At 38.0% G+C, this 24,626-nt stretch overlaps 1 protein-coding gene across 4 annotated transcripts in view; it reads right to left on the reverse strand.

Moving 5' to 3' along the window:
- Positions 1-24,626, reverse strand: part of LRCH1 (leucine rich repeats and calponin homology domain containing 1) — a 210,554-nt gene that overhangs the window by 26,737 nt on the left and 159,191 nt on the right. For 2 of the 4 annotated variants that reach the window (XM_033176922.1, XM_033176921.1), the window contains exons 12-17: positions 23,356-23,445; positions 23,209-23,245; positions 16,378-16,431; positions 15,621-15,693; positions 12,545-12,649; positions 4,376-4,485 (exon numbers count right to left, since the gene is read on the reverse strand). In XM_033176922.1, coding sequence (XP_033032813.1) covers positions 4,376-4,485; positions 12,545-12,649; positions 15,621-15,693; positions 16,378-16,431; positions 23,209-23,245; positions 23,356-23,445 — 469 coding nt within the window. The remainder of the gene's footprint in view (positions 1-4,375; positions 4,486-12,544; positions 12,650-15,620; positions 15,694-16,377; positions 16,432-23,208; positions 23,246-23,355; positions 23,446-24,626) is intronic. The other 2 variants (XM_033176924.1, XM_033176923.1) reach the window with 1 other exon arrangement.

A 24,626-nucleotide genomic window follows, 5' to 3' on the forward strand; every position in this document is an offset into this window, starting at 1 on the left:
CATTTGGTTTTTCTTTATGTCTTCTATGTATTTGCGGAGATTTTCTAGTTCTCTGCTGGGGTATTCTTTTCCTTTCCTTTGACCATGTGCATCGTTGTTCATTGAAGCATTTTCATCATGGCTGGTTTAAAAATATCTGTCGGCCGGCGGGGTGGCTCAAACCTGTAATCCCAGCACTTTGGGAGGCCGAGACGGGTGGATCACGAGGTCAGGAGATCCAGACCATCCTGGCCTACACGGTGAAACTCCGTCTCTACTAAAAAATACAAAAAACTAGCCGGGCGAGATGGCAGGCGCCTGTAGTCCCAGCTACTCGGGAGGCTGAGGCAGGGGAATGGCGTAAACCCGGAAGGCGGAGCTTGCAGTGAGCCGAGATCGCGCCACTGCACTCCAGCCTGGGCGACAGAGCGAGACTCCGTCTCAAAAAATAAAATAAAATAAAACAAAAATATCTGTCAAATAGTTCTAACATCTCTGCTGTGTTAGTGATGTCAGCTGTAGATTGTTTGAGATCTTCCTCGTCCTTGGAATGATGAGGGATTTGCAACGGAAACCTGGATATTTTTGTATTATGAGACTCTGGATCCTATTTAAATGTTTTAGTTGTTTTTTTTTTTTTTTTTGACACTGCTCTAGCAGGGGAAGGTGGCTGCTGCCACCTTGTTACTGCCAGGTGAATGTAGGCATCTGGGTTTCCCACTGGGTGTCAACTGGCCAGGGAGTAGGGGTAGGGGAAGGTGCCTCCTTACTGCTGAGTGGATGTGGGAATCCAGGATTCCCATGTGGTCTCTACTGAAACTCTGGGAGCAGATGAGCTTCCTTACTGACCAGTGGGGATGAAATTTCTGGCTCCTGGCTTGGTCTTCTCTGACACCATCCCAGCAAGGGGAGAAGTCTCACCTGACTCAGCCCTTGCTGGTGTGGGTGATGGGGGGACCACAGTATTTCCTGTGGTGTTCAGCTGCAGCAGCACATTTACGGTCTAAAACTTTTCTGTCTTGCTGGGCTGTCCCTTTCCTGGTTATTTGGTTAGAGAAAGTCGGCTTTTATGGTTGTTTTTCTAAAGTCTGTGCCCATTACTGTTTCTGGGTTCTCAGCGACTTCAGCTCCAAGCCTGGATACATGAGGCAAAAAGAAAGTCCCCTAGAGCTCACCACTATGGCGTCCCTCAAGTCTCAAGGACCCTAATCAGTCTGTCTTCTCTTTACCTTCCAGAATGTTCTTATGTTTGTTTCATTTATGTCTAGGGGTTTTAGGTGTACTTAGTGGGAAAAATAGGGAAAAGTATGCCTACTCCATCCTCTTCGAAGCAGAAGGAGACAAATCAATTTTCAGACCTTAACTAGGCCTTTTGCAACAAAAACTCCTCTTTTTTTTAAATTATACTTTAAGTTGTAGGGTACATGTGCACAACCTGCAGGTTTGTTACATATGTATACATGTGCCATGTTGGTGTGCTGTACCCATTAACTTGTCATTTACATTAGATATATCTCCTAATGCTATCCCTCCCCACTTCCCCCACCCCACGACAGGCCCCATTGTGTGATGTTCGCCTTCCTGTGTCCAAGTGTTCTCATTGTTCTGGATAACAGCCTATGAAACGATGACTTGATTTGGTGATTTTAATAAATGAAAACTTGAAAACAGTGCATGTAATAGTGTTATATAAATTTCTTTCAGAAGTGTCCTGTGTGTGGACAATTTTTTTAGGTACTCTTTCAGGCTCTAATTTTATATCACTAAATTAAGCCATAAAATGATCACTATGACCCATGCTTAAGATAAAATTGTAAGATATCACTCCCTACGGGGCATATCTCAGCTTCTGATCTTATTTGCATAGATTTTATAAAGTTCACCTTCCCAGTTTACATTACATCCAGATGGTCCCGGCAAATGACAGAGGTTTGACTTTCTCTTTGTGTTTGCTGAATCACCCCAGTGGCTTCAAGTGGTGGTAAGAGTTTTTTTGTTTTCTTTTTAAAATTACTTCCTCCTGACTCTTTGCTAAACCATATAAAAAGTATCATCTGCTCTAACAAAGAGGCTGACCTATCCCAATTTAATTTAATCTGAATTTTGTTTCTAGGGCTCACTGCTCATTTGTAGAACTCATCGCTCTCTGAAACTGTGTGTTTATTTGGTTCTGTCTTATTTACTGTCTCTCCCCAGTAGATTATAAGCTTTGGAACAGCAGAGACCTTTTTGTTCTCTCCTACATCCATTACCTAGAATACAGCCTGGTAGAGAGTGACAGTCAATACATATTTTGCTAATGAAAGAAGATTTAACATCGAATCTACCTCCTCCAAGAATCTTTCTTTCTTTTTTGAAAAAATTTATTTTAGATTCAGGGGGTACATGTGCAGGTCTGTTACATGGGTGTATTGTGTGATATTGAGGTTTAGGCTTCTAATAATCCTGTCACCTAAGCAGTGAACATAGTACCCAATAGGTAGTTTTTCAACCCTCACCCCCTGTCTCTCCCCTTTTGGAATTCCCAGAGTTTATTGTTTCCATCTTTGTGTCCATGGATACCCAGTGTTTAACTCCCCCTTATAAATGAGAACGTGGTCTTTGGTTTTCTGTTTCTGTATTAATTTGCTTAAAGTGGCCTCCAGTTGCATCCATGTTGCTACAAAGGACATGATTTCGTTCTTTTTTATGGCTGTGTAGTATTGCATGGTGTATATGTACCACATTTTCTTTATCCAATCCACTGTTGATGGGAGCCTGAGTTGATCCCACGTCTTTGTTTCTGTGAATAGTGCTGTGATGGACATATGAGTGCAGGTGTCTTTTTGGTAGAACAATGTATTTTTCTCTGGGTATATACCCAGTCAACGGGATTGCAGCACTGAATGGTTGTTCTACTATTAGTCAAGAAGCTTTCTTAGACTCTTTTAGTTCATAGTTATGACACTTCTTTTTGAACATTAAAAACTCATGCAGCAATTCATAATGTGCTGTCTTCAATAGCTATTACCAATATTTTCTTCCTTGGTGATTGACTCCTATACTGTTATTTAACCTTCCATATATTTAGGTATGATCTTCCTAACCTGACAAAAAGACCATGCAGGTAGACAAATACCTACAGAGTGCCCACTGGGAACTAAGAAATATGACAAGGAATAAGACAGCCATGGTCCCCGCCATCTCCAAGTTTAAGCTTCAGTGACACCCAGCACAAGACTTCCTCTTTGGTAGAAACTCAAATGATTTGCCTATTAGAAAACTGAGTTAAAATCTCTGGTCGGTTTGGGGTATAAAGTGAGGATAACTATAAACATTTTTAAATTAATGTAATACTGCCGGGCACAGTGGCATGTGCCTATAATTTATGCCAAGCTACTTGGGAGGCTGAGGCCAGAGGATTACTTCAGCCCAAAAGTTCAAGGCTGCAGTGAGCTATGATCATACCATTGGACTCTAGTCTGGGCAACAGAGAGAGGCCCTGTCTCTTAAAAATTAAAAATTGGGTTGGGTGCGGTAGCTCATGCCTGTAATCCCAACACTTTTCTACTAAAAATACAAAAAATTAGCTGAGTGTGGTGGTGCACACCTGTAATCTCAATTATTCAGGAGGCTGAGGTGGGAGGATTGCTTGAGCCCAGAAAGCACAGGTTGCAGTGAGCCGAGATCATGCGACTGCACTCCAGCCTGGGTGACAGAGTGAGACTTTGTCTCAAAAAAATACACAAATAAAAATAAAAAATGAAAATTAATTTAATATTATTAAGTAAATAAATGACAGGGCATTAAACTATGCCTGAATTGAAATAGTGCCAGCATTTATATGTATGTATATATTTTTTATTTACTACTATCTCATATATTCCTCACAAAACTCCACTAAGGTCAATTGGAACCATTCTTTTTTTTTCTCTAAGAGACAAGGTCTCACTGTTGTCACCCAGGTTGAACTGAAGTGGTACAATCATAAATCACTGCAGCCTCCCATTTCTGGGCTCAACAGATCCTCTCACCTCAGCCTCCTGAGTAGCTGGGATTACAGGCATATGCCACCACGCCCAGCTAATTTTTGTATTTTTAGTAGAGATGGGGTTCACCATGTTGCCCATACTGGTCTCGAACTCCTGGACTTAAGTGATTAGCCTACCTTCACCTTCCAAAGTTCTGCAATTACAGGCATGAGACAATGTGCCTGGCCAAACCATTTTTTTTAGTACATAAAGAAACAGACTCAGCATGGTTAAGTGGCTTGCCCGACATCCAGCAGTCAGTAAATGACCTGGCTAGATTTGAAATTAGGACTGCTTGCAATGTTTCAAAGTCTATTTCTTAAAAATATAGAATGTTGCTTAAATTCTGAAAATTCTCCTTCAGTCACATAACATTTCTTGGGTACCTCACGAAGTTGTTCCACCAGCTCTTTCTCTTCTCTCATCTGCTCCATTTTCCTCCGGATTGTAAACTGTGGGTCTATAGATTCCAAATTTCTCTGAGGTCTTAGAAACACTATAATAGAAAGGGAAAAATGCCTTCATGTAGTGCCTTGTCACATAGGGCTATTCATATTAAAATCAAACAGTATTTTAATTTATCCAAAATAATTCATTTACCACTCAAAGAAACAAAGAAATTCCAAATCCACAAGAAAAGCCTGGCTCAAGTATTTTAAAAGAGACTACATTTTAAATTATACTAGGTTGAGTGGACTAACAAGCTGTATTTTTTGGTGATAATAAACTGAATCCAGGGCAAGGTCTGGGTCATTGGGACCGTTCCAAGTCGCTGATCTGACAGATGTCCTACTTCACTCATCTTCCCACTGTTTTCATTCTAAGTTTTTATTTATACTCAATCCTTTCATTAAATTCAGATAATTTATTTCAAATAAGGCTCTAGAATTGTTGTACGTATTTAAAAAAGCACAAGTTAATGTTTTTGTTGGCATCAAGTTTTTCATAAGCCTGAGTTAAGAACTAAGTGATGATTACATATTTGAGGGTGCGGTGGAAAAATTCTGCCTTCTAGACTGTCACTGACAGACTATCTAAAAAGTCAGCTCTTTGGAGACGAGGAAGGACTCCTTTTAGGAAGCCTGTCAAGATGAGAAGTAGCTGAAGAGCTCATCGTTGGCTTCAGGTTCTTGAAGTTACAACCTCCAAGAACAGTAACAGCGATGCTCCCTCTGAAATGAGCTGAGGAAACACATGCCCTTCGCTCTGAAGGAAAACATCTTGTAGACACCGATCAAGAAGGTAAACCATGTGCTATGTATTGGAGAATGACTACAGCAAGAGTTTTAATTAATTTTTTAATGATCCAAAGCCCAGGGCAGATTTAAACTTGAATTTTTTTCTTCCTAGAGATTTTTATCCTTGCACATAAGACGGAAGAAAGAGCTGTTCAGAGCCTTGGTTCCCCCATCCCATAGACTTTCAGATTGAGGTAGGGAGGGAAAGTCTCTTAGAAAATTCTGGGCAGAGAACTCCAATGTTAGAAATCCATACCACATAGAAGGCTGCACGGCGTACTGCAATTGCAGAAGTTTCAATCATGATCATTTGAACGATGCTGAATAAGAAAGAACGTGTAATTTTTATTCTACCCTGACATACATTTCCTGTGGACCACTTTAGAAACTATTTCAATATTTCAGATTCCTAGAAATTAAATATGATTTACAAATTGAATACTTTGGATACAAAGACTTGAGTCCACTCGGTGTAACCAAAAGTCCTGTGCTCGCCTAACTACAATATTTTAATTTCCATTTGTGCCTTTGAACATGCATTTTCTTTCTCACATCTCAGTATTTTCTTTCTAAATTAGTTCTAAGATACTTGAATTCACATTCTGATGCTCTATGGAAGACGAGAAAGTTGACATATCTGAAATCGTCGACTTAGAGTTAATGGAGAAAGAGGATGATTTAAGGTACACAAGGCCTGTCGCCTTCTGGAATCTCAGAGAGGAGTCAGCTTGTGGCCTGAGGCCTCTGCTGGAAGCCACTGAGGGAAATCACAGGCAAAGGACACCAAAGGCAGTCACAGGAGGACTGTCACCAAGTCCCACAAAACCCAAACCTCACAGGACGTAGAACCAATTGCCTAAAAAGTAAAGCCAAGGTCAGTAAAAGGACAGAGTGACCAGGCAGGGAAAGATGACAAGTTCACAGAGAAAAGGAACTGAGGAAAACTCTGACAAATTAGGACTCATGGAAGAAACTGGAGAATGCATCACATTTTACACCATTTCAAGCAAAACCAAAACAGAAATATACAAAAAATGTAAAATCTAGAACTAATTTGCACCACCAAATTTACCAAAAAAAGGTCAAGAAATGCAGATACAGTTGGATAATACATATATATGCCAGCAAGGGGCGCCTCAACACCGTTTAAACAAATCAAATGTTTTCTTTGGAGCTGTTATTTTCCTTTGCCTTTTTTCTGGGGGGTAATCTTATCTAATAATATTTTCAATATGTTTTTATTGGCAGATTTCAATCTGAATATGAAACTATCAGGAAGTGAAATGAACCGTGAGCTTTTGTTCAACACCACATTGCCTTATTAGAGCCCTATGTAAGATACCAGGATAACGAGATGGTGTCTGGGTTTTACTTTCCTGGCATCATTTTTAAATTTTGCATTCCTTTGTATCTTAAAAATGTAACATGCATGCATGGGCATTTGCTCTATGAATGTTAAGCAATCAAAAGTGTTTTAAAAACCAACTCAAATGTATTTTTTTTAAATGAACACTTCAAATACACACAAAACTATCAGAAATAATGACTATATCACTATTAGTTTTCTAAATGTATTCATTACTATGACATACAAGAGAGCTTAAGGCAATCTCTTTAGGCTCATAGTAAATCTACCAAGTACAAAAGTGCTTGGTTATTTTGCTGGGTTTGTTACAACAGAATAGCTTTACTGGAACCATTAAAGTACCTCTGATTAAATTACCTACAGTTTTTTCTTTTCTTTCAAGTCCTATTTAATAAATCCAGTGACCAGCCTGGGTCCAGGCTTCAGGAAATTGATCTACAAAAGAATTATTCTGCTTTTCCTTAATTTCTTTTTTTTTTTTTTTTTTTTTGAGACCGAGTCTCGCTCTGTCGCCCAGGCTGGAGTGCAGTGGCAGGATCTCAGCTCACTGCAAACTCTGCCTCCCGGGTTCCCGCCATTCTTCTGCCTCAGCCTCCCGAGTAGCTGGGACTACAGGCGCCCACCACCTCGCCCGGCTAGTTTTTTGTATTTTTTAGTAGAGACGGGGTTTTATTGGGTTAACCAGGATGGTCTCGATCTCCTGACCTCGTGATCCGCCCGTCTCGGCCTCCCAAAGTGCTGGGATTACAGGCTTGAGCCACCGCGCCCGGCCACCTTAATTTCATATCACTAAATTTCAAGAGCTCCTTTACTTAATCCAGAGGAATAAAAGTTTAACTTGAGGTCATGAGACAATATTAAGAAGCAGCCCCCACTATGAGCAAATCTTTTCAAGTAAAATGCTCCTGTGACTGCTGAAGTGTAAATAAGAAAAAAGATGGGTGAGAGAGCAGAGTGAGTGTGTGTTATGAGTGTGTTGAAAGAGATGAAGAGGTGGTGATTGGTTTTGGGGGGTGGGGGGGCGGGTGGAGGGACACAGTCTCACTCTGTTGCCCAGGCTGGAGTGCAGTGGTACGATCTCAGCTCACTGCAACCTCAACCACCTGGCTCACGTGATTCTCCCATCTCAGTCTCCTGAGTAGCTGGGACCACAGGCCTACACCACCATGCCTGGCTAAGTTTTGTGTTTTTAGTAGAGGTGGAGTTTTGCCATGTTGCCCAGGCTGGTCTGGAACTCCTGGACTCAAGTGACCTACCTGCCTCAGACTCCCAAAGTGCTGGGATTATAGGTGTGAGCCACGGCACCTGGCCAAGGTAGGCAATTTAAGATGAAGGAAAAAAATAAGTTCTGCTTAAATTAAGCCTATAGTTTAATTTACTGTATGTTGTATAAATAACATTTATTTTTATTTTGTTTTGAGATGGAGTCTCACTCTGTCGCCCAGGCTGGAGTGCAGTGGCATGATCTCAGCTCGCTGCAAACTCCGCCTCACAGGTTCAAGCGATTCTCCTGCCTCAACTCCCCAAATAGCTGGGATTACAGGTGCCCGCTACCACGCCTGGCTAAATTTTGTATTTTTAGTAGAGACAGGGTTTCACCATGTTGACCAGGCTGGTCTTGAACTCCTGACCTCAAGTGACCCACCTGCCTCAGCCTCCCAAAGTCCTGGGAATTCAGGCATGAGCCACTGCATCCAGCATAAATAACATTTAAAGAACAGAAAAGATTTGCACATATACGTAATTTATTTAGCAGAAGAGATTAAGCATGGAATCTGCAGGGTATAATGAAATGCTTATGTAGAATATCAAATTCATCCTCACAGATATCGGTCAGATTCCACTGATCTTTCCATTATTTTCTGCCTTTTCCTTCACTCTTTTCCCCATCCTCATCTCTGAGCTGGGAGTAGTAATCTCTGTCTTCTGTGAGCATATAAAATTATTTTATCTGTGTCTCTCCCATGGCACTCACCACTTTCTGTCTTACAATAGAGTGATATTTTGCTCCATTATGGATCTGTAAACGTTTATGTCTGTTTCCAACTTGTACCCTCTACTCCTGCCCCACAAAGCAGTGAGTGGGGCAGAATGAGTTTGTTGAATGAGTAAACGAAACAAGTGTTTCAAACACTCCCTCATTTAAAGCTCAGTCTATTTGGAGAGTGTCCTTGCAAAGATTATTCTATCCCGATAATCAGTCACCCGAGGTTTTCCTCTTATGAATAATCTCCTAAACTTAGTTTCCAGGTCTGAATGCATTAGACTCTGAAATAAATGTTACATGAAAGCAGAGAGATTTTGGCTGTCTCTTTCAGAGCTGCATCCATAGTGATGAGCATCGTGCGTAGCACATAATAGGCACTCAGCAGATATTTAAGGATGTGTACAAGAAACCATTTACGTACTTGTGAGAACATCTTTGAGTTAAGCAAACAAAGAAAGCCCTGTGCTCTAAAAATTGCCGAAATGCACTTTCTCATTTAATTATTGCATGAAATGCACTCTTCATATAAGAAATACTTATACCTAAATTTAACTCAATGAGAGGAGATTCCTTCTCTGTGGAAACATGAAGTTTTAAAATTTAGCTCTCAACTTTTCTTTGGAAGTTAAGAACCTGAACTGGACATGATTTTTAAGATAGACAAACTCAAAGGCAGCAATATCTTGGCTTTGAAAAAATATCACGAACTTTAGATCCAGGCTACTATGAATCAGAATTCTCACTAGCTGATTCATTCATTCCCTTCTGGTGCCTAAAATTGAACCGGACACATTCTGTGTCCTCAAAATGCTCACATTTCTTCTCTATGGTCTTAGACAATTTACTTAACCCAGTGACTTTCAACCTGACTTGAACACCACATAACATCACATAAGAAGTAAAACAAATGACCAGTGCTTAGACTCAATGCTATACCAAATAAATTAGCATTTCTGACTACGAGGCCTAAGTGGCTATAGTTTTACAAAACGCCCAGGTGATTCTAATATAAAACCAGAGTCGAGAGCCACTAAAATGCCTCTTATATCCTCAGTTTCTTCATTTTTCTAATGGGAAAAATAATACCTATAGTGCAAGATTACTGTAAAAAATTAAGGAAAATATCTGCAAATTGGTACAAGATACATGGTTACTTCAGACACGAATGTAAACTGGTCCATTCATCCATTCTCTGGTGATAAAGATTAATTTTCAATAAGTATAAAGTAGCACCTACAAATTCACTGCAAATGAAAGAGCAAAAATTACCCCAAAGAAGACAGATATGGTTTTTAACTTCAAAGTGAAGTGAAGAGGAAAGATTCAATAAGAGGACACAGAGCAGTGGGAAAAGCAGAAGTTAAACCATCAGGTTAAAAACAGAGGTTAAAGCTGTCCCATCCAGCTCCGGGGGTGCCCAGACAACCCTACAGACAAACTTCCACATCCTCCTTCATCCACCTCATGGGGCAGAACTTTGAGGACTTGGAGAACTCAAACTCTCAAGGACCTTCTACCCAGGTTGCCAATTTAAAAATATCTGTTTGAAGAATAAGTTTTAGAGAAATGGGGAATTTAAAATGAGATAGAATGGGAATAAAATATTTGAAAGAATTTAAATAAAAGGATAATTTTATATAAAGCAAGACAGTGAGCAAGGTTAAAAAAAGGATAACTTTACCAAAAATAATAACTAAAAAGTATAAATAAAAGTCAAGTTACATTATGTTAGGTTGAGCTGGTAATAAGATGATGTTTATTTATAAAGGTTATTTACAAAGATAGCAGCCAATATTGAATAATGGAGAAAATATGAGGAAACAAAACTGATGTAATCAGCTTTGAAATGCCAAGAGAGGCCCCTGAGTAGGATCTTCTGCTTAAGAGGAACCAGTAAGAACAACATAAAAAGTAATCTGTGTTCCTTTCCCAACATTAGCTCATAGACTTGTGAACATACAGTGCAGCTTCTTTAACTAAAAAAAAAAAAAAGCATTAGAAAATGTATTCAATCACAGGTCAAAGTTAAGAACAAAGAGAATGAAGATAAACATAAAAGTCAGATCTGGGAAGCTAAACAAATATTTGTAAAGACTATTGCTGTACAGAAAATTTTCTGTTGCTCAGGGCATAATAGAGACAAACTGCAAATACGAAAAAATGACAATCTTCAAACATCTGACATGATCGACTGAATCATGAGTATTGAAAATGATGGCTTTATTATTATTGCGGTACAGCATAACAGCTGCATGTGAATTCCTGGAATTTTTACTCATAGAAAAAATAATTTAATAACTATTACAAGGTTATTTTATTTTTAGAAAGACTTCTACAATGACTATTTTCTACGGAAATTTAAGGATTTTTAATCAAATGAAGGCAGCCTGAATGTAGACGCAACAGAGATGATTCCAGAGTTAGGAACCCTGGTGCGGCTTCACCTCCACCTCAACCCCACAGTGTGACCCAGGCGGCTCACCTCACCTTTCTGGTTTTAGCCTGTTCATCTATAAAGACAGTAATTCTACTGCTACATAAGAAGTCTAATTGTTTCCCAGCTTTTAAAAATAAAAAGTCCTTTGGTTTCAGATATCATTCCTAAGGAAATACCAAACCACACATAAATCTTTCATTCTAGGCTTTATTTCCTTTAAATAACATTAGGCCCATAAATAGCTATACTTTCTGAAAAACAAAAATGCCTCCCCTCCATTAGAAAAAAACTTAAGTAAAGAAAAAGTTTATCAAGAAAGTTTCCATTTAGCCCTCTTCAACTTCCAAAATTTAAAACCGGATGGTATTATAAGGAGGGCCATTTGTTTCATAACTCTTGTTTTTTAATCCTATTTATTTTCAGTTTAAAAATTTAGAAATCTATGAAATATTAAATTCCTTTTATAACTACTCTGCCAAAGTATACATTGTCCTTCTCCATAAGGAAATTGTAGAAGCATTTTTGGTTGAATTTTAACCAGAAATCACAGCAAGTGTCTTAAATATATATATATTTCTAGGTATTACATATAACATACTTAGATGAAAAGAGAAATATTATCAGAAAACGTATCTTCCCATTGTATCTGCATTGTGGCTATACCCTGTACCTCACTACTCTTCCCTATAAATCACATTCTCTGTTTCATTTAAATTGACTGCAATCATTTTGTATTCTGAAGTAAAATGTTTAAAATTTGAAGATTTCAAAAACTAGAATGAAATTAGACTAGAATGGAGATGAAGATATATGTGGCATGTAGATCTAAATAATTATATTTTATTATAATCTCTTAGGCTACATAAGATTTAAAATTAAAAGATATCCACATGAATACTAGCTGAGTATCCTCGATTTTTTATTTACACATTTGATTCTCCGGCCAAGTTACTATCCTTGAATGTCAAAAAGATGAACTTATACTCAAGAAGGTATCAAAAGTCAAAACATGCCAATAATTTGGAAAAAAGAAGGCAAATGATTTATCTTCATTTTTAGAAATTTCTCCACATTAACATTATTTTCAATGTAATACTCTAGGATCAGCCATGCTACATTTTAATTACCTTAGATTACACAGTAAGCATAAATAATAAAATATCACACTCTAAAACCATTTAGTTCAGATGCAGGAACAAGCAAAGATAAATCCAAATGTGCAAACCCCAAATCTTTGTAAACAAGCAAACAAACCAAAAAACCCAAGCAGAAAAGGGTAGAGAAGAAAGTATTATAATGCCTACCCCAAATCCAGAATAGTCAAGTTAACTAAACTGGAGTTTGACAAACCGCTAGAGAACAATCCACATGCACTTTTCTGGACTTTACTTTCCAGGCTTATACATTATTTCTCGTACCAAGCATGCAGGTCAATATACGCTATCTTCAGCTGCACAGAGATGAATGTTCAGTATACGCATTGGCTTATTAATGAGAACATTGGAGAATAGGTACAAAGCCACCTACCATTGTCACTGTCTCCTTCAGATGGAACACTGTAGCTAGAGCTGTCCCATGTCTGTGCCTGTGTAAGTGTGTTGAAGGAGATAGGAGGAAGAATGAGGGCTGGGTCTGCAGGGGAGCCAGAGAGCCAGTCCGCGTACAGTTGCACAAGGACCAGGAAAAACCAAAGGGGCAGCAGCATTTCACAAATGGCATAGGGTTTGCATGGAAATGAAGAGTGGATTTCATTTATATGGGGTTTAATTTCAAATGCACAATATAGGAGAATGAAAGATGGTGCATGGAATAAAAAGAATGATAAAAACTGAGTGTTAGTACCCATCAATCATACACTTTGCATGCAGTTCATATTGTTAATCTTAACAGTTCTGCAAGCCCACAGACTTAAGAGGACTAATGAATCAGGTCAGAGGAAAGAAAGGGTACCCAAAGGTTAGGTAGATAAAAAGGCAAAAGACCTGCCAGATACCTTTCTCAAAGACTTTCTAAAAAACTAACAAAATGCGATTCACACACAAAAATATTGGTGACATAGAATAAAACTTAATATGTGTAAATATATCCATTATTTAGAAATAAAACTATTATAGAATCGTCATTTACCATTAGTGATTTTTTTTCTGCAAAGCAATGTCAACTTTCTTTTTAAAGACATCTGTAGGTCTATTGGCATGCTTTATAGATAGCTGAATCTAGCTAATTCTTTTCTCAATCCTGGACATACCTCTCAATACTGTTTTCAATATTGCTCAGTTAAAAAACAAAAGACAAAAAATGTTGGAGACTAGTACAGTCTATTTAACAACACATCCAATTAACCAACAGAGATCAATCAATTTCAAGAACTTCTGAGTTGGTCACTTATGAAATGATAACAACTCTTATTTTTGCACTAAATATCCATATGGCAATTTCATATTTAGGAAATATCTATATTATTTTTTATTCAATCATAAGGCAGGGTCAGTAAAATAAAGGGATATAGTTCTAGACATAAATATTTGGGTATGTGCAGTTGTCTTCGTTTGGGAGGAAAACCCAGAAAGAAATGAAAGAAACTGTCAAACTGTCAGCCTACTCTAAGTTCTTATTTCAACTTGCTAATTTAAGCAGTCTGGTTTTATTTATAACACAGAATCACATAAATCCACATACTTTCAAAATAAAAATCAATTGGCTTTAAGCATTCTAAAGCTACTCGATCAAAAATGGTTTCTATCTTTTAAAACTATATGCTTTCCAGTTAAGATTACTGTATATATTACTTTCCAGAAAATGTGAAAAATACATTTAAGCATATATACTATAATATTTTAAAATTATTAAATCAAATGAAAAAAATCTCCGTACATAATGCAACTTTTATAAAGTTCCAACATGTCACTTGATGATCCTGAAGATAAATAGCATTATTTACAGCAACCAAACTCCATAGAGCTTTCAACAACAAGAACAATTTCCACATTGGTTAGTCAGCATTATAGAAAGGCTGGAAGCTTGAAGAGGAAATTAACTTTGCTTTCTGCTATTCAAAATAAAAGCTCCATTTATTTTTCACTGCTACAAAGAATGTGAAATGGTTTAACAGCCCTAGTACAATGTAAACCCGAACTGTAATAAGTTCAGTTTGGACTCTATAAAAAGAATAAAAAAGTCACCAAAATAATTCTACAATTCCAAGTTATATATTCAACAGAATATTATTCTCTGAAGATCCATTCAATTTTGATTCGCTCAATTATACCATACTTTTAAATTGTGTAAAACTGACTGTGAGGATTAGGAGATAGTCTGCAGCTCAACATGAGGTCCTCAGTGCGTAAAGTCAGTCTCCTGGCGGGTCGTCACTGAAGGCACAGATGCGGTGTGCCTGGACTCACCTCCATTCCTCCCAGGACACACCTGAGACCATGGAAATGAAAACCCAGCCAAGGGCCTCCGCCCAGAACTGATCACATTTGCTTAGTTCCAAACATGAGAAGACCAGCCATTTGAGTTTTATTTCATGTAAAATTTGGCTCTCCATAAAACACTCACTAACCCTTGTCACAGTCAAGCACTTTCTCAAATGGCTTTTTTTCCTACGGCCTATTCAAACTGCCAGGAAACCATTACACCTGGCCGATTGTCACCCATCAATCAACCTGCCCCAAGAATGAAAAACATTTCCTTTATTAAAGAATCATCTTTGTTTTTCCTATGGGTGCCTTTTTGCAAAATATACACATGTATAACCTCTACTGTTGTCAAAATGCTTTGCTGGAGAATTCAAGAACATCTGAGTTCTCTACCAGCTTTAAGAGCTGTCTGAATTCTTTATTAGCACTTGCTTAAAAGCATGAGTAATAAGTGTAGACTAAATACCAAAGAGTCAAAAACATTAAAACAAAGAAAGACCTAAAAGAAGGAAGATTAGCAACAGAACTTCAAATAATTGGAGAAATCAGAAGAATCCATTTTTTCTATACAGAGTGCTTTCTTTTCAAAAGCAACCATTATTTTGTACATTGCTATAATTTACTTTTGTGAATAAACTAATAACAAACTAAAATAAAATTGGTAATATAAGCAGAATGCTTTCTCAAAAGACTTTTTAAAAAGTAACTCCTGACCACTCATGCAAGCCTTGAAATGACCACTCTGTTATGTGAGTAAACACACAGAACCTACCAGACTCAGAAAGCAAATGAGGATGTCTCAGAAAGGAGTCACTTTTCCAGAGGCAGGCTGCCCCTTAACTCAGCCGAGCACCAGGAACCACTGGGGCCAAAGGGCAGCTATTTTATCTTCCTTAGGTAAAAAAAAATCAATAGAGTATTTCGTCCCCGCTTACAAGCTCCCACCTTTTTTTTCTTTGCTCTGATTCAAACGAAGATAGGTTATCCACTACTGAGAACACAGACTTAGCTGATTCACTGAAAACAAAGCTACAAACTCTGGCCTCCCCTAGCTGTAGATGCCAGCATTTCAGCTCAGCAGAACTGACAACGATGTGCACATTGATAATGTATACACTTAAAAGGCTCAAGAGAAAGCAATGAGTTACTTAGTGTAAGAATGGGCTGAGGTTTTCATTTACCTGATCGAGGCTTCAGGCCAAATGGAGTTGTGTTGTTTGTGGTAGGAGAGACTGCAGGGGAGTTCTCTCTAATCTGTGGTATTGGAAGGAGAGGAAATTAGGAAAAAAATAAAAGAAAAAAAGAATAAAACAGAAGAAGAACTACGTATGGTTTTCTATGTTCAAGGATTGTAACAAAACTAACTCCCTTTTCACATTTGCTGCTGTGTGATGAAGTCCTGGCTTAAAAAAAATAAATCACCTTGTAAAGATGTTAAGTGGCATAATCAACAGAATGTTGTTTTAGAGTGACCCACTCAATTTGTTTTGCCCATTTTAAGAACATTTTACAATTATGTGACACTGGCAATCCTCTTGCACAGGTGTGTGCGTGGGTGCATGCACACACACACATATATCCACTTACATTCAAAAGAGGGCACATCTGATGAGGAAACAGATAAGACTGAACTCAGTAATACTGAATCACACACTGAATCATTTATGGAGAACAAGACATTCTAAATGTTGCCTATTTAAGTGATCTTCATTCTTGTAAAGATGTTCCCACATTTGGTTTTTAAAAATATATCTCATAAAAATAAATACTTAATTATGAATAGGACCAGATAAAGCTATGATAGCCAATGAGAGTTAGACAGATTCCCCTGAAGACTCAATTAATTAATCACGTCTTAGATTATATATTTCTGTAAAAGATATTCCAATCCAGCCATCAAGAAACACCTCACCTTCCATGAATCTTCAAGAAACTTACCTCATTTGGAGAATACTGGCTCCCATTACTCTGTAATGTTAGATCACTTTGCACCTTAAAAAAGAAGAAAAAAGCATGGTATGTTCCATTAGACTGCGAGACTGTTGAGGCAAGAACTGCATCTTTCTTACTGCCATCATGTCCCCAGTCCATGGGTACACAATGTATATCTGTTGAATTAGTTAGTGTGTTCAGTAGCTAGGTAGACCATACTCCTATGTTCTGAAAACATGCAGCTGTATTCATAGAAAAATACATCTAAAGTATTATACAAACTAAGATAAAGAATTTCCCAGAGCAAGGAGTTCACTCCAAAATATCTGTGGATGTCAGCTTACCTTGCTAGGTGACCAAGCTGCCTGCTGGTTCCCATCCTCATTTTAATTATGGTTTTTAGAAATGGCTCAAGGTAGTACTTCCTAAATATGCAGAATCACATTGGGAGCATTCAATAAATACACGTCTAGACCCCAAATTAACTGGGCAAATCTCATGTTGTCAGTTCAACATCAGATTACTTTGGCAACTACTGGTTAAGAGAAAAAATTATAAATTTTTTTTCTGTCATAAAATGTGCAGGATTTATAACTGGTCGTGGAGAAAAGTCAGATGACATCCTGATTTCCAGCAGGAATGACTGGGTAGATGGTAGCATCACTGAATACCACAGAGAATACAGGAGCAGTTTAAGAAGAAATTGATAGTTATCAGTTTAGCTATGTAGAGAAAGAGAAATTTGTGGGGCATGGAGATAAAATCTGACTACTGGGGTATGGGGGGAACTTGAGGCATGAGCTACAGGTTTTGAAGTCATTATTATATATGGGGTGCCTGAGTCCACAAGGTGACCAGATGGTCCAGAGAGACAGTGTAGAAGTTGAGGAACAGTGGCTAAGAGCAAAATCTTATAAAACCAGCATGAAAGGGACACATAGAAACAAGTGGCCCACAAGGGACACACTCTAGTTTCTTACCCAGATCTGCCTTCTTTATAAGGTAGTCAAGAACCCCCTGATCCTCCCTGATAAAAAATTGGGTGTTAGCTTATATAAACACCTTCATATATGCCACCAAATTATTGTACATTTAAGATGCCTGTTCCTATTCACTGTTGAGGAGTGCTATTTACAAACCTTCCCACCTTTGACACAAATCCAAGAGGAAACCATACTTTTAGAATAAAATGTCACCTGCTAACAAGTAACTTCAGGTTTGATTCTTTCTATAAGCTCTTTCCTCTAGTTTGCCCTATCATCTCCCAGACTCTTCCCCGTTCGATATTATTTATGTATGAGCCATGCAATTTGCAATTCTTCCTGCATGGATGACAGTGCCACCCACACTTGATGTGGACAGTCACCTAAAGTATGTTTAAAGTCAGATCACGTGATGTGCCACCAATTACAAACTGCTTCATAATCTCGGCCTCCCTTTTCCGTGTGGCTCACACAGAGCTGATTCCCCACAGCCACGTTGTCTTGCTCAACATGGCCTCCTGGCTACAGGGCCAAACACCAAAATGCCCAAAGTCTAAGTTTACTTTCCACTCCTTAAACTCTACCCCTTCCCCAGTGTCCCTGAGCACCTAAAACAAGCTCAGGACTGCAGACCATCTTATTTCTTCTGTAAATTTTTCAACATCTAAATCTTCTTACTCCCACATTTAAAAGAAAGTAATTAAAGTGAGGGCAACTTCACAGCCTTCATCTTCCAGTCCTTTACACAAAAACAAGGCCGAATCTAGCACAGGCACTCAACAAATACTGGCGAATTAATACAAGGCTATGATGAAAGATGTTACTTTCTGCTTGAGACAGAAGAAAGAATATAAAAAAACCATATCATAAGTAAAGATCATATTTTAGCTCTACATAATCCTTATCACTGGCCCTGTGAATTCACCACTCTCTTTTCTTTTCCTTGTGACTTCCTTTTTCCATCAAAGCCAGCTATTCCCCCTCCCTTTTTAAAATCATAGAGATGTGTCTCCCAAGGACAGATAATTGACCTACAGAAGGAAAACAAGGAGTGAGAATTCCTTATGCCAAATACTCCTCCTTCAACCAAAAAAGAAAAGAAAAAAAAACCTTATGTTAAAATAACACAAAACATTGTAAGTTGGAGATAGAATAAAAGTATCTTTTTTTTTTTTTTGAGGTTTTCTGTCCTCGAGGGACTCCCGAAATCATGGACACAGGTATATATGCATTTTTAAAACTATGAGAGTGAAAGTTCAGACATTTTAAGTAGCATGCTAAAATAAAGGTGCTAAGGAAGCTTGGACCTGGTACATTCTGTGAGTACAGAGGAGTAATACAATCTGCCCAAATAGAGCAGAAAATTCACTCTGGAGGCAAGGGTGCAGTAGCTGGCTGGGAGGCCCTCATAGCACTGAGCACAGAGCCTATGCAGAGCTGTAGCTCGACACCTATGGGCTTAATGGCCTTGGCTGATGGAACAAACAGACTCATCATTAGAGGGAAAGCTGGGCTGGCCCAACTGACCAAATGATTGATATATGACTTGGAAGTCAAGTTTCCTACTTTAGGAGGATATTAGGCTTTTCCACATAATATAATGGTAGCAAGCATGGTTAAACTTCAGGAAAAACCCATGAAGTTTTATGAGCATGTGGAAAAGTGTCAGATGATTTTCAAGTTAGACAAGCACAAGGAAATGAATTTAGAGGAACTTAATATACACCTTACCTAAACAATAGAGTGTTTGCAGCTATCAGTTAAGACCCAGAGATCTGTACATCAAATAAGCAGGACACTGAAATTTTGCTTACCAAAGCCTAATCCTTATCATTTAATTTCCTATCTCTTTCTCTTTCTTCTTCCCTCCCTTCCAGGAATCCTCACTAACTACTCACTGAGTTCCAGGTACAGCTGGGTCCCACTTCGAGTGAGAATGCTAAGTGTTTGTGCTATGCAATGAGAAAGACAAACAACAGGAGAAATAAAGAGGAGATCAATAAGTAGAAATCCATTCTGAAAATCTAGAACTGACTGCAAAGATATAGTTCACCTTTGCTGATGGGAAAATGGGAGGAAGCTCTACATAAAACAGTCTTGGGCTGATATTAAGGAAATGTGACATTTAAACATTCTTTCCCAAAACACCAAAATGTTTAATATCAGTAGCAATTTCTAATAACCATTGGAATTGGGTGGTTAGTAAATCAGTGCATGTATTGGTATTAGATTAAAAGATGGGATGAGACTAGGTGCGGTGGCTCATGCCTGTAACCCCAGCACTTTGGGAGGCTGAGGCAGGTGGATCACCTGAGGTCAGGAGTTTGAGACCAGCCTGGCCAACATGACGAAACTCTGTCTCTACTAAAAGCACAAAAATTAGCCGGGCATGGTGGCAGGCGCCTGTAATCCCAGCTACTCAGGAGGCTGAGGCAGGAGAATTGCTTGAACCTGGTAAGTGGAGGTTGCAGTGAGCTGAGATTGTGCCACTGCATTCAACCTGGGCAACAAGAACGAGACTCTGTCTCAAAAAAAAAAAAAAAAATTACAATAAATTTAAAAGAAGATGGGATGAAAACTAGACCTAGACAAAACTATGAACTGGGCTCAGTCTATATTTAGTATATACCCATCCCTTATTCCTTCCATACCCATTCACATTATTGGAAGCATTGCTCATGCACACATAAGTATCATGGCTGCTCCTCTTCTGCCAAGATCTGCTCTGAAGAAAAGGTTTGATGCAATCAGGCACCTCTAAGGTCTGTAAGCATGACAAGACTTAGTGTTGCCACTAGTCTACAGCATGAAGACGCAATATACTGCAGCAGGAAAGCAGGGCCAAGCCTTTTACATGTAAGTGACCTGGCCAGTCACTTGATCTTGAGCTTCAAATCCTGCATCGCCACTCAGGTGTGATAACTCCCACTTTTCGCTTATACCTTACCTAGAATGTAAACTCGTAAGTGTAGGAGCCCTGTGTCTTTAATGCTACTTTCTCAGTGTCCAGCGTGGTGCTTGAGACACGGGAGGCAATCGACGAATATTTGTTGAAGAAATGAAATAACGGTAACTTATGTAATATACAAGGCACATGGTCTGGCATGTAGCAATACTTCCTTTTTTTAAAAAAAGTCAGGAATTATACATTTTAGAAGACAAAATTATTGGAATGGCCATCCAATTGTGTATTAAAAATGTACGGGATATATCTTTATTCTAGAAGTTTTGTGTCTTTCTTGTGCTCCTGAAATCATGTAAACAGGTGGCCATCTATTTTACTAGAGTCAAAAGTGGGTCTGCAGCTGGATGCTAAGATGGTCTTGAACTATCTCATCACAGACTGCTTGTTAGCTGCAATGAAAAAATAAAACAGCAATTACACAGTGGAGAAATGGAGTCATATCTTGATTGGGTGATCAAATTAACATCACCAAAGACGGACAGATGGATCTAGTGTGGCACCAAATGTAATGCCCTGAGATGGTCACAACATTACCTGTGCAGTATTCTAAATCAGAATGCAGAAGTTCAAACTAATCATGAGGAAACATTAAGACAGACACAAAATGAGGAACATTATATTAAAAAGGAGGAGGTTTGTGTTCCTCAAAATTTCCAGGCCATAAAAATCAAAGAAAGGTCATGGAAATGTTCCAGATAAAAGAAGGTTATAGACACTTGACAATAAAATGCAGTACCTGCAACTAGATTGGATCTTACACTGAAAGGAAAAAAATGCTCTGAAGAGCATCATTAGATCAACTGACAAATTTGGAGGATGGATGATAGATTAGATGAAAATATGTTATCAACATGAATTTATGAAGATGATAACTGAAATTGTGTAAGATAAAAATCCATATTCATAGAAAATACACACTAAAATGATTAGGGATAAAGGACTACGGTATGTGAAACTTACTTTCAGAAAAAGAATCGTGTGTGTTTCAGAAAAAGAACTGTGTGTATAGAGAGAGAGAGAGAGAACAAATATAACAAATGTGATAAAATGTTAATAGTAAATCTAATTTTACAAGATTATTTTTGCAAGCTTTTGTAGAACATTGCAAATTTTTTTTACAATCTTTAATAAGTTTAAAATTATTTTCACTTGATTACAGGTGGCTCACACCTGTAATCCCAGCACTTTGAGAGGTTGAGGAGGAAGGATCGCTTGAAACCAGCAGTTTGAGACTAACCTGGGCAACAAAGCGAGATCTTATCTCTACAAAAAAATAAAATTTAATTTAAAAAATTATTTCCAGATAAGAAGCTAAAAAAGAGGTTAAGTCTGCACAGAACCAAAATCAACCTCAAAGGAAGAACTTGATGAAATGGGTTCAGGGGAGACTGCAAATAAAAGACTTCCAATGTCCCACTATCAGGTAATTCAATGATGCCTCTACCCAGGGAAGAAGTGGTACAGTAATTCTGTTTAAAGACCACACCAATAACAATAATAGAGAAGCAAGCTAATAACTAACATTTAGGTACTCTGTATTAGGTGACATTTTCTGAATCAAAATTCCTAATTCGATCTTTACAATAGGTATTATGATCCCAGTTACAGTAATGAATGTTGAGAGAGGTTAATTAAGTTCCCCACAGTTAGCCAGTCTTTGAGATGGGACTGACACCTAATATAATTCCAAGTCACTGCACTTAACAATGAAACCACACTCTCTAGCAACATGGCTCTTCCTTTTATAGTGACACTTTCTTTTTCCTTATTTCTTTAACACAGAGACAAAGTTAAGAGTGTGAAACCACTTTACTATAATACATGTGCAAACCCCTCAGTGGGGCATCAACTGTTGGTACAAAATCTTGGTACCTAAATTAGCCATCCTAAATCCATTCAGGAAACGGGTTGTAACCTATGTTCCACTCCCAGATCGCCAGCCCAAACTTATCTCTCTCTGACTGGGGTTTTGAGACATTCTAAGACATTTGAGACATTCTAAGCTCATCTCTAGTTTTATGTCAAAACTGCTTTCTTTACAGCCACCCACATTTTACTCCATGTAACTCTACCGAACCCATCCTTAACCTGTCTTCAAATATCCCCACCAGTTTCTCTTTATGATATTCTTTTAATCCTCCTCGACATTCCCAAATCATTTTTTTTTTTTTTTTTTTTTTTGAGACGGAGTCTTGCTCTGTTGCCGGGGCTAGAGTGCAGTGGCCGGATCTCAGCTCGCTGCAAGCTCCGCCTCCCGGGTTTAAGCCATTCTCCTGCCTCAGCCTCCAGAGTAGCTGGGGCTACAGGCGCCCGCCACCTCGCCCGGCTTGTTTTTTTTTTTTTTGTATTTTTAGTAGAGACGGAGTTTCACCGTGTTAGCCAGGATGGTCTCGATCTCCTGACCTCGTGATCCGCCCGTCTCGGCCTCCCAAAGTGCTGGGATTACAGGCTTGAGCCACCGCGCCCGGCCTTTATTCTTATCTTTCAGGTGTTTTCTAGCTAATTTCCATCTGGCCAATTCCCAGATTTTTTCGTGGCTCTAAAATCTACATTGAATGGTCCTCCTCCAGGTTCCGACACACAGGCAGATTCCCTATGTACTTTAGTTGCCATCGCTTGACTCAGCAAGATGATCTGAGGTAAAAAAATCTACAGAATCTAATAGAAATAGTCAACTCTCATCTTTAACAGAGGGTGAGGTATAGTAGAAAAGCAGAACTAAAGAGGCAAACGTACAAACAAGTTGAAAAATGTGTCCCGAACAAATCTGAATATTGGCCTCATTAATAAAGATGTTTCACTCCCTGACAAATCTTTACATAATGTGGTGGCCACTATTCCACGGCAAAATATTGCACAGAGTTCTGGTGAATCCACCAGCAGCCTTACCTCACACACCGGAGATGTTTCCAGCTGTATTTGACCACTGTGGGAACAAGGAAAGAAAAAAAAAGATATAAAGTGAAATTTAAAGCATAAAAATGTCAATGTATTATAAAAAGAGAAAATATAATTTGTTATAAAAGGTAAGCATACTTCAGTGCAGAATCTTGTAATTCTAAGGCTTCTGCTGATGCCATAGGATATAGGTTTAAAACACTTATCTCTGTAATATCTGTGCTCAATCTAAACAGTAGGAAAAAAAGATATTAGTAAATTTATTAAACTTTTATTTTTAATAAATTCTATTGGTCTTATTCAGTTCAAATTTTTAATTTACTAAAAAGTTATGTTTATCTTTAGGATTAAGTGAGGAAAAGTCTACGATGGAAATTTCAAAGTGCATGATATTTTCCCACCATATGCCAAAATACAATATTCCACCTGCTACTGGTAATACAATCCAACTTGTTTGTAATATAATAGTAATTTCTAATAAAATCAAATTTTTCAGAGGTAGTATAGCATATACTTAATTTTATTTTAGAACGTTACGAATTTACAGAAGCAAGTCAAGTTGCTGAGAGTATTATAGTGTATGTACCATTGGCATTTGGTTTTAATAGGGAGATATACATTGTATCTCTCACTTAAAAAAATCACAAGCAATTTGATACGCATTTTTACTTCTGAAATAGTCTCACATAGTTTCTAAATTTCTGCTATTTTAAGACATGAAGTTTTTTTTTTCTTAAAGACCTATAAAGCCAGGAATTTCTGTAAGTTATAGAAAAGTTATAAAGTCATTTTAAACAGGGGTGAGTTTATATTATAGAGGCCTGTGAAAATGTTGCCGAACTAACAATCAGAAGGCCTTGAGAGAAGAAGCCAAGATAAAGAGAGCAGCAATGGCCAACTACATTTTCTGACACATAAAAGGTAAACTTTTAAAATTTAATCCTATAATCAATGGCTTCACTACAAGAGAAAAACATTCCTGGATCTATGAAATGTGAGATCAAAGAAAAAACACAATGTGTATGTAAACGTTTTTATTACTAATATTCAGTCCCAAAGCAGTTAGAAATAAATGACATGTTGAAGTGTCCTTTCTGTATCAGAAACAAAACCAGGGCTCTTCATGACTATGATACTGGCTCACAGAAATACTGTAAAATTAGATGTCATATTACAAAAATTATTTCAGGATACATAACAATGATCTAAAGCAGCCAAAGTAGTGGATTATTTTAGAAAGACAATGAAATTCACACAAAATTTTACAACATAATATTTTAAAATAGTGCTCCATAAAGATGCGAATCAAGTATCACTTGGAAGGTTAGTTGGGACTGTTTTCTTCCACTATCTTAATATATTTCCTTCCATCTTATTTCCTTCTTAAAATCCATCTTAATATATTTCCT

This window comes from Trachypithecus francoisi, unplaced genomic scaffold (genome assembly GCF_009764315.1).
Source record: "Trachypithecus francoisi isolate TF-2019V2 unplaced genomic scaffold, Tfra_2.0 Lachesis_group18, whole genome shotgun sequence".
NCBI lineage: Eukaryota > Metazoa > Chordata > Mammalia > Primates > Cercopithecidae > Trachypithecus > Trachypithecus francoisi.